General features: G+C 53.9%; 1 protein-coding gene across 1 annotated transcript; it reads right to left on the reverse strand.

Annotated features, from left to right (window-relative positions):
* Positions 1–860: 860 nt before the first annotated feature.
* Positions 861–2037, reverse strand: SCT (secretin). Its single transcript, XM_041722555.1, has 4 exons — positions 1711–2037; positions 1406–1507; positions 1210–1302; positions 861–1084 (listed from the first exon to the last, which is right to left on the reverse strand). The coding sequence occupies exons 1-4, from the start codon at positions 1794–1796 to the stop codon at positions 961–963; spliced, it is 405 nt and encodes a 134-aa protein (XP_041578489.1). The 5' UTR covers positions 1797–2037; the 3' UTR covers positions 861–960.
* Between the last annotated feature and the right edge of the window lie 8630 nt (positions 2038–10667).

The following is a 10667-nucleotide window of genomic DNA, read 5'->3' on the forward strand; positions in this document are numbered from 1 at the left end:
TGTACCCACCCGTCCTCCCAGCCCCAGCTGCCCCTCCGCTGGGCTCTCCTTCCAGAATCATCTTGGAGCCAAGTCAGACCCTGGGTGTTCCCTCCAGGCCCACCTCCCCTCCCTGCACAGTCTGTATCCTGGGGTCGCCCCTGCCTGTGCTGGAAACACCCCACTTCCTCCAAGGGCAGGGATGGGGGTGGCAGTGCTTCTGGAGGCTGCTGGGAGCTTAGTGGGGAGCCCGAGTCTTCAGGGGTCCCTGGCAGGCTCCTGGGCCCTGGCCCCTGCTGCCCTACCCCAAGGGCCCCTAAGCCCGAGGCAGCAGGGGAGAGGCCCCCCCCCCCACGCAGGGACAGTGGGGGGTGTGGCCCTTCCGCTTCCTTGCCCTTGGCTCCTGGCCTCATCCCTGCCTGTGTCAGCACCGCCTCTGTGGCTCCCCTGGGGTGTCATCCCCCTCTGCACAGGTTCAGATCACACAGCCTGGAGCAGGAGCCAGGCTCGCGGCCTCCCCCTGGGGTGCACTCCTGGGCCCCTGGTGGCACCCGTGCCCGTCACCTCTTCCTGCCCGGCCTGAGCCTCCTTGCCCCCCAGGTCCCCCCACTGGCTGGCACTGTGACACGGGGCCTCCAGGGCAGGTGTCCTGTGCCCCCCCCAGAGCCCTCGAATGTTTGCTGAGTAGCTGGCAGGGATGCGGATGGGTCTCTGGGGAGCTCAGGCGACAGGACAGGAGACAGAAGGGAGGTTAGGCGCCCCACGGGCTCCCAGGTGTAAAGGGCACTGGGTGTGGCCACAGTCCTGGAGCCTGTGGTCGCCTGGTCCTGCCAGCCCCGCCCTGGGGGACGGCGCAGAGGGAGCTCAGAAGGCCATGGTCTCAATTTCTCTTTATTGGTGACAATTACAACCCATCCCCTGCCCCCTCCCGTCCAGGCCCCAGTCGGCTCCGGGCGGCGGCCGTGGCAGGTCCCTTCTCCCTCAAGGCCTCCTCCGTGTCACCTGGGCAGCAGGGATGGCCGGCTCCGAAAACGAAGCCCCAGACCCGGTTCCGGGAGGTGGCTGGGGAGCCCAGGCCTGATCCAGGGGGTCCCTCAGGGGCACCCTGTGGACACAGCGGGTAAGGCGGGAGCGGGAAGCTGGCCTCCGGGTCACCAGCGCCCCTCACCTCCGCGCCCCCACCCCCACCCCCACCCCACCCCCCGCCCCGGGCTCAGGGCCGGTGCTCACCAGGCGCGCAGGGCGGGCGAGTCGGGCCAGCGCAGGCACAGGTGGCCGTCGGGGGCCGTGGTCCAGCTCGTGCTGTTCTCTGCGTCCTGCTCGCTGCCCCCCGCCCCACCAGCGTTAGTTCTGGGGCTGCCCCCTCCAGGCGCCCCCAGACCCGGTCCCAGCCCCGCCCCCCCGCCCCGCCCCGCCCAGCCCTCACCTGCGCTTCCCCACCAGCCCCTGGAGCAGCCGCTGCAGCCGGGCGCTCTCCCGCAGGCGGCTGAGCTCGCTGGTGAATGTGCCGTCCGAGTGCCGCGGGGCCCTGCGGAGGGGCGGAGGGACGGAGGGGCGAGGGACGAGGGGCGAGGGGAGGAGGGGCGAGGGGCGGAGGGGCGAGAGGTGCAGGGGCGAGGGGCGGAGGGGCGGGAGGTGCAGGGGCGAGAGGTGCAGGGGCGAGGGCGGTCAGGGCCTTCGGGGCTGGGCGGGGGCGGGGCGAGGCGGGGCGGGTCCGGCCCCGGGGCTCACCTGCGGGGCGCAGGGAGCGCGGCGGGGCCCCAGGGCAGCAGCGCCAGCAGCAGCAGCAGCAGCAGCGGCGGGGCCGGGAGGGCCATGGTGGGCGGCGGTGGGCGCGGGGAGCGGAGGCGGCGGCGCCCGGAGCGAGCGCGGCCCCTTTATAGCGCCCGGGAGGGGGGAGCACCGCCCCGGCTCCCCGCCCGGCTCCCCGCCCGGCTCCGCGCAGCCCGGCCGCGCCGCATCGATCGCCGGGAAGGTCAGGGCCGCCCCCCCAGCTGTCGGCCCGGCTGGCCTCCCGCCCGCACCGCCGCGTCGGCGCCCCTCGGGGCTGGGGGCTGGGGGCTGGGGGCCCGCGGGGGTCGGGGAGGGCGCCCGGAGCCGAGGGGCCGCGCGGGCAGGAGCGCGTCCCACTGACTCTTTGTAAATGAATGTAAAGTTTGGGGCGCCCGGCGGGCTGGGTGGATAGGACGTGCGATTCCTGATCTCCGGGTTGGGTGTCGAGAGGACTTAAATGAATGAATAGATAAAAACTTAAATACAATCTTTTAAGAAGTAAATGTAAAGTTTAACACAAGAACTAGTTTATTTTAATTTTAATTTTTTTTTTAAGAACTACTAGTTTACAACTTCACTTACTAGTTCGCACTTTCTGGTCAAGGATTTCATCAGTACTGGTTTTTAAAAGCCTGACCTGACCCCGGATCGATCAAGCAGGAGTGACTCAGGGCGCAGGCTCAGGCCTCCAGCTGTGCCCGCGCCTACCCTCCTGGCCCCCCTTCCTTCCCGCTCCCCTGCGGGGAACCCACTGAGCCACCGAGGCGCCCCTGGGTACTAGACTCTTATCACATACGTGATTTGTAAATATTTTCTCCCATTCTGTGAGTTTTCTTTTCGCTCTCTTGATAGTGACCTTTGATGCACAAAAGATTTTTTTTTTTTTAAGATTTTATTTATTCATGGGAGACAGAGAGGCAGGGACATAGGCAGGGGGAGAAGCAGGTTCCCTGCAGGGAGCTCGATGTGGGACTCGATCGGGGACCTGGGTCACAGCGGCTCCACCACTGAGCCACCCAGGCGCCCCTGTGGTAAGTTTTTAAATCAGGAGCTGTGAGTCCTACAACTTTTTCTTTTTCGAGATTGTTTTATTTGTGGTTCCTTCCATACGAATTTAGGGTTGGCTTTAACATTTCTTAAAAAAAAAAAAAAAAAAAAAAAAGAGGCCAACAGGGTTTTGAAAGGCCATCGTAACAATATGAAGTCTTCCAAGCCATGAACATCGTCAGCTTTAATTTTCCCCAGCAATGTTTCGTAGCTTTCAGTGTACATGTCTTTCACATTCTTGGTTAAATTTTTTTTTTTTAAGATTTATTTATTTATTTGAGAGAGAGAGAGAGAGAGACACCACAAGTCGGAGGGGCAGAGGGAGAGGGAGAGAGATTCCCAAGCAGACTCTGAGCTGAGTATAAAGCCCAGCTTGGGGCAGCCCTGGTGGCGCAGTGGTTTAACACCGCCTACAGCCTGGGGTGTGATCCTGGAGACCCGGGATCGAGTCCCGCATCGGGCTTCCTGCGTGGAGTCTGTCTGTCTCTCTCTCTGAATAAATAAATAAATAAATAAATAAATAAATAAATAAATAAATCTTAAAAAAAAAAAAAAAAAAAAGCCCAGCTTGGGGGCTTCATCACATGACCCTGAGATCATGACCCGAGCTGAAAGCCAGAGCTGGACTTCCAATTGACTGTGCCACCCAGATGCCCCACTTAAATTTATTTCTAAGTATTTTAATTAATTACTTTTTTGGTGGGCAGCAAAGAAAATTTATTGAATGATAGTAAAGTTTGAGTGATACTACAGAGCTCCCGAAGACCGAGGGGACCCTAGAGGGTCATCTTCTGAGTATTTTATTCTTTTTGATGCTGTTACAAATGAATTATTTTCTTAATTTCTTTTTTATTTTATTTATTTATTCATGAGAAACACAGAGACACAGAGAGAGAGGCAGAGACCCAGGCAGAGGGAGAAGCAGGCTCCATGCAGGGAGCCCGACATGGGACTCGATCCCGGGACTCCAGGATCACGCCCTGGGCCCAAGGTGGTGCTAAACCGTTGGGCCACTGGACTGCCCTCTTAATTTCATTTCTGGATTGTTCATTACTACCGTAGAGAAATATAGTGATCTCATATCCTGCAACTTTGCTGAATGTATTTATTAGCTGTAGTAGGGTTTTGTTTTGTTGGATTTTCTATGCCTTAGACCATGTCATCTGCGAATAGAAATAGCTTACTTATCCCCTTCCAATTCTGGGTACCTTTTATTTCTTTTTCTTGCCTAATTATTCTAGCTAGAACTTCCAGCACATGATGAAGAGAAGCTGCAAAACTGGGTATTCTTGTCTTTGTCTTGATCTTAGGAAAAAAAAACTTTCAGTCTCCCAACTATTGAGTGTGGTGTTTGCTGTGGGTTTTTGATAGATGTCCTTTACCATGTTGCGGAAGTTTCTTTCTATTCATAGTTTATTGAGTCTTTTTTATTATAAAAGGGTATTGGATTTCATCAAATGCTTTTTCTGCACCTGTTGAGTTGATTAAATGGGTTTCCCCCTCTTTCTAGTAATGTGATGTATTACATTGATTGAATTTTGTTTGTTGAATTACCCTTGTATTCCTGGAATAAATCCCCAGTTAGTCATAGTCATAGTGCATAATCCTTTAAAAAAAATGCTGCTGGATTTGGTTTGTTCATAGTTGGTTGAAGAGTTTCGTATATATATATATTTATAAGGGATATTGATCTGGAGTTTTCTTTCTTCTGATGTAATTGTTGAGCTCTGAGAGTTCTTTATATATGTTGTGTACAAGTCATTTGCTGAAAATGTAATTTGCTGATATTTTCTCCCATTTTATGAGGGGAAAACATTTTTAACTTTTAATTTTTTTAACTTATAGTTTTATTTTTTTTAAAGATTTTATTTATTTGTTCATGAGACATACAGAGAGAGAGAGAGAGGCAGAGACACAGACAGAGGAAGGAGCAGACTCCATGCAGGGAGCCTGACGTGGGACTCGATCCGGAGACTCAAGGATCACGCCCTGAGCTGAAGGCAGACACTCAACTGCTGAGCCACACAGGTGTCCCAATTTTTAGCCTTTTAAAAAATTTGAGAGAGAGAGAGTGCATGCACATGTGCACATAAGGTGGGGGAGAGGCAGAGGGAGGAGAAGCAGATCCCTCACTGAGCAAGGAGCCCCACCTGGGGCTCCATCCCAGGCCCCTGGGACCACGCCCTGAGCCGAAGGCAGATGCCTCCCCGACTCAGCCACCCAGGCGCCCTGACCCTATACATGTTTCGTCAGATTTCTATATATTTCATGTGTTATTACAGCTGTTGTAAATGGTGTTGTGTTTTACTTTTTACTTTTGGCTTCCAGTTATTCGTGCTGGGCTTTATCGTCAACTTTGTATCCTGCTCTCCCACTAAGCTGACTCACTAGTTCGAGGAGCTTTCGTAGTTTCCTTGGGGTTTTACTTAGACAGTCATGTTGTCTGTGAACAGGGGCGGTTTCCTCCTCCCTGTCCAACCTGGGTGTCTATTGTTACGTGTTGCCTATTGCTCGCTCGCACTGGCTAGAGCTGGCTAGGGTGATAGGAGCACAGCGCTGAATGGGGCGGAGAGAGCCCCCCCACCTTGTCCCGGAGTTCAGGTGGAAGGCGCTCAGCCTTGCATCTTGAAGCATCGTGCCCACTGCGGGGTTTCATCGTGCTTCCTCGGGTTGAGGAAGTTCCTCCTATTTCTAGATTGCTAAGCACTTTTATCACGAGTGCATGTTGAATGGTTGTCAGGTGTTTTTTTCTGCATCAGTCAATAGGATCGTGCCGTATTTCTTCTTTGGATCTACTTTGCATTCATTTGAGACCATCCTTCTTTTCAAATTAAGCAAAGTAGTTAATCTATGAATTTTCCTGAGTATAGCTTTAGCTCCAACCCATGACATGATGGGGACACCTGGGTGGCTCAGTTGGTGAACACTCTGCCCTTGGCTCGGCTCAGGTCGTGATCTCAGGGTCCTGGGACTGAGTCCTGTATCAGACTCCCTGCTCCATGAGGAGCCTGCTTCTCCCTCTCCCTCTGCCCAGTACCACTGCTCCTTGCCGGCACACTCTCTCTGTCAAATAAATAAATACAAATCTTTTTTTAAAAATTGTGATATGATGTATTTTCATTTTCCAAAATATTTTCCAACTTCTCCTTTGACCCATAGATTATCTCTAAGGTTGCGTTAATTCCAAAATTTTTGGAGATTTCCCTGTTAACTTTGTTTCTCTTTTTTTAAAAAAGATTTTAGCTATTTATTCATCAGGGACAGAGAGAGAGAGAGTGAGAGAGAGGCAGAGACACAGGCAGAGGGAGAAGCAGGCTCCGTGCAGGGAGCCTGATGTGGGACTCGATTCCAGGACCCCGGGGTCACGCCCTGAACCTGAGGCAGATGCTCAGCCGCCAAGCCACCCGGGGACCCCTTTCTGTTTGTTTCTAATTTAATTCCTTTGTGATCGGAGAACATACTTTTTATGATTTCCATTCTTTTAAAAACTGTGTTAAACTTTCTTTTCTGATGCAGAATATGGTCTGTCTTGGTGAATGCTCCGTATCTATCTGAAAAGAATGGGTATTTCCCTGTCGTGGGATGGACGGTGCCACAAATGTCATGTATCTCCTTGGATGATGGTTGTTCAGAATCTTCTACAGCGGGACCCTGGGTGGCTCGGTGGTTGGGCGTCTGCTTTTGGCTCAGGGCATGATCCCAGGTCCGGGGATCCAGTCCCACATCAGGCTCCCTGTGAGGAGCCTGCTTCTCCCTCTGCCTGTGTCTCTGTGTCTCTCATGAATAAATAAATAAAATCTTGAAAAAAAAAGAATCTTCTACAGCTTTGCTGATATTGTCTTCTTGTTTTGTTGACTAAGGAGAGATTCTTAGACTATTGAATGACTCTTGCAAGTCAAATAAATAGTGTCTTGAGTGTTCCACACACCCCATAAAACCCTGCAGGAAATGGTTACAAAACAGCTCCAACACCGTCACCTGTGTCAGCACGAGGGTGACGGCTCCAGCTTCTGTCCTATTCTGGAGGGTCGTGGACATCCTCATCAGTTCCAGGAGGACGGAGTGCTCCTCAAGGCTGCACATCCCAGCTTTTAACGGCCAGAGGCTCTGAATGGGATTCAGGGACCCTTGTGTCAGGCTGAGCTGCCCAGCTCTGTATCCTTTATTGAGCATCATCAAAGCCTTTGTCTTCAAACCTGGGATCACATTTTTGTGAAGTTTAGTTTACTACTTATGTCTACTCTTTATGATGCCTGGTTCTACGAATTTTAAAAAATACATCCTCGAGGATGCCTGGCTGGCTTAGTCAGGGGAGCATGAGATTCTTAGTCTCGGGGTCATGGGTTCAAGCCCCACAGTAGGTGTGGAGCTTATTAAAAAAAGTAGACTTAAAAAAAAAAAAAGAAGTAGACTTAAAAACAAAATGATGTATTCAACTGTGTAGCCCCACCAGTGCCATCGCCCCTAATTCTCTCGCTTGCCTTTAATGGAGCCTGGACTCTGGGCCCGTGGCCTATGAGCTATCAGCAGAGCCACGCGGCCAGAAGTGAGCGGAGAGACACAGCCTACGACCCCGGAGCCTTCAACACTCGCTCTCTCTCGTTCTGTCGCTGTCGCTCTCCTGCTCTCTCGCTCTCTCCCTCTCTCTCCTTCGCTCTCTCACTGTCTCTCGCTGTCGCTAGTCACTCTCGCTCTCTCCCTCTTGCTCTCTCTCATTCCCTTTCCCTCTCGCTCTCTCTGTCCTTCTCGCTCTCTGCCGCTCTCTGTCTCACTCTCTCTCTCGGTCTCGCTCTCCCTCGCTCTCGCTCACTCTCACTCTCTCCCTTTCTCGCTTTCTCTCTCGCTCTGTCGCTGTCGCTCTCTCTCCCTCTCGCTTTCTCTCTCTTACTCTGTCTCTGTCTGTCACTCTCGCTCTCGCTGAAATAATAAATACAATCTTTTTTGAAGGGTCCCTAAGGGAACATAAAGCCCTCGGGCCGGGCAGCCCCAATGGCGCAGAGGTTTAGCGCCGCCTGCAGCCCAGGGCATAACCCTGGAGACCCAGGATCAAGTCCCACGTCGGGCTCCCTGCATGGAGCCTGCTTCTCCCTCTGCCTGTGTCTCTGCCTCTCTCTGTGTGTGTCTCTCATGAATAAATAAATAAAATCTTAAAAAAAAAAAAAAAAAGCCCTTGGGCCCCAAGGCTGAGGTCCTGGAGGACCCGCGCCCGCGACGACTGCCGCCCAACCCGGCCCGAGACTGAGCTCAGGATCTAGGTGACAGGTCGCCGGCTTCCAGGCTGCGTGGGTCCCACTCTGACCTGCGTGGGAGCAACCCTGAGGGAGCCGCCGCTGCTGCCCCCCCTGCAGCCGCCCCGTGGACGGGGCAGGCCCTGCCGCCCAGGAGCCCATGGCGCCATCTGCCAGTGGAGTCCAGCCCGCAGCGGCCACAGGGGAGACACCGGCCGCCTCGGGCAGATGATGCGACACCTGCTCAGGCCCGGCCTCTCAGGAACCCAAGGGTGGAATTCCCTGAACCCAAGGAGGAAGGGAAACCCACAGCTGCCATGGCGCTCGGTGCTGAGACCAAAGTTTCCCCGAAAGCGGAGAACGGGGCGGAGATGTTGGCGCTCGGGCTCCAGCGACATCATGTTCAGTTCCGGTTGCTAAAATAAGGGGGACAGAGGGAGGGAGGGGGGGCATCCAGATAAGAAAAGGAGAAATAAAGTGGTTTCTACTCATAAGGTAATCGTCTATGTAGAAACTCTGAAAAAAAACTAAAAAAAGAAAAATCCTTGCATTAACGGGTTTTAGCAACAACAAAGGACATGAGGTCAACACCCCAAGACTGTATTTCTACACGTTAGCAGTGAACAACTGGAAATGACGTTTTTTTTCTTTTCTTTTTTTTTTTTAAGAGTTTATTTATTTGACAGAGAGAGGAAGAGAGAGGGAGCATGACCAAGGGGTGCAACAGAGGCGGGGGGAGAAGCAGGCAGCCCGACGTGGGACTCGACCCCAGGACCCCGGGATCACACCCTGGGCTGAGGGCAGACACCCAACCGACCGGGCCACCCAGGGATCCCGGAAATGACGTTTCTCCGAAGAACCATTTACTGCCTCTAGAAGCCCGAACTCCTCGGCTGCGAGGCCCCATAGGCTGGAGACGAAGGATGCGATGTGAGACCTCAGAGGGAGACACGTGCTCACAGATGGGGGACTTGGCGTCCCCGGGTGTCACTTTGCCCTAAACTCATTGCACAGATTCAGCGCGATCCGAGTCACATGCCCAGCAGGCGGGTCGTGCCCGAGTCGGGGGCTCCAGGCCAGGCTCACAGATAAGGCATGAGGGCGGCCGGCACAGTCCCGTGGGAACGAGGCTCGGGGCCCCAGAGCCTGAGTTCCCACTGGCCGTGAGGCCGCAGGAGTCACGGCTGCGGGTCACTCTGCAAGGACGGATGTTAGATGTGTGGCTCACAGAACACAGGCGAGGGTTAAAAAAAAGAGCCCCACACAAAGACGATCGAGTGACTTTTGGGGGCAGAAACTGAAAAGCAAGCCAATGGAGACACAGTCTTTTCAACAAACAGTGCTCAGGCAACTGGCCCGCTGGGCAGGGAACGGAAAGCGCCCAGACTCACAGCTTGGGGGGGGGGGGAGGGCGGCGGATCTGCTGTCAAGGAGGAAGTGACAAGGTCCCAGCTGGGAGAAGGCATTTTCACATCACATATGTGACTCCTTCCATTTTATTTTATTTTTTTCATTTTTTTAAATTTTTATTTATTTATGATAGTCAGAGAGAGAGGCAGAGACACAGGCAGAGGGAGAAGCAGGCTCCATGCACCCGGAGCCCGACGTGGGATTCGATCCCGGGTCTCCAGGATCGCGCCCTGGGTCAAAGGCAGGCGCCAAACCGCTGCGCCACCCAGAGATCCTGTCTCCTTCCATTTTAGTAGGTGGAGGCGAGGCACCGTGAGTTCTGTTGCCATTTCCTCGATGACAGGGTGTTGAGCTGTCCCTCCCTGCTTACTGGCCCCTGGAGTCCTCCGTCTACTAATGTGCCTCTGCAGGACCTTTTCCTTTGTTAAAAACTGGACCGTCTTTTCTTGATGACTTGATGGAGCTCTTTTTTTTTTTTTTTTTTTAGATTTTATTTATTTATTCATGAGAGACACACACAGAGAGAGGCAGAGATATAGGCAGAGAAGCAGGCTTCATGCAGGGAGCCTGATGTGGGACTCGATCCTGGGACTCCAGAATCATGCCCTGGGCCAAAGGCAGATGCTCAACCGCTGAGCCACCCAGGCGTCCCTGATGGAGCTCTTTGTATATTGTGGACCTGCATCCTTTGTCAGAGGTCTACACTGCACACATCCCTTCCTGGTCCACACTGCCCGTTCATGCTTAGTGGTGGCTGACATCTGGGGACGGAGAGGAAACTGCAAGCGGGTCAGAGGCTAGGCTACAGTCACTGCTTGGCATGTAACCCGAGGTCAGGGTGCCAGCCCTGCCTCGGGTCTGTCCTGCGAGGGCACCATCCCCTCCCCTGTCCGGCACCTGTCTGCATCACAGGGAAGGAGGCGTTGGATGCACCTCGGAGCTAGATGCCCCTGGACACGCACCTGTCCTGTATCAGACCCGAGGGACTTTGCCCCTTGTGACCCTCATTATGGCATTTTGGGGTCAGAATCCTTGTTTTCTCTTTAAGATTTTATTTATTTATTTGAGAGGGAGCCTTGGGTGCAGAGGGCGAGCCCCCGAGGGTGCCTGCTTCCATATGCACCTGGGCGGCTCACCGGGGGGTGGCCGGTGTCCCCTGCTGTCTCTGAAGGCTCCTGGGTTCCTGGCAACAGCTCTGCGCTCCCCCCGCCCGAGGCCCCGCTGCCCCCC

Source organism: Vulpes lagopus, chromosome 11 (genome assembly GCF_018345385.1).
Source record: "Vulpes lagopus strain Blue_001 chromosome 11, ASM1834538v1, whole genome shotgun sequence".
Lineage (NCBI taxonomy): Eukaryota > Metazoa > Chordata > Mammalia > Carnivora > Canidae > Vulpes > Vulpes lagopus.

What these genes read in the sequence shown, in the direction of transcription:
- SCT (XM_041722555.1), bottom strand. Translation starts at nt 1,796, where the DNA reads ATGGCCCTCCCGGCCCCGCCGCTGCTGCTGCTGCTGCTGCTGGCGCTG. An exon ending in GGGCTGGTGGGGAAGCGCAG is followed by an intron (nt 1,303 to 1,405) that starts GTGAGGGCTGGG and finishes GGCGGGGGGCAG; the next exon opens with CGAGCAGGACGCAGAGAACA. An exon ending in TCGCCCGCCCTGCGCGCCTG is followed by an intron (nt 1,085 to 1,209) that starts GTGAGCACCGGC and finishes CTGTGTCCACAG; the next exon opens with GGTGCCCCTGAGGGACCCCC.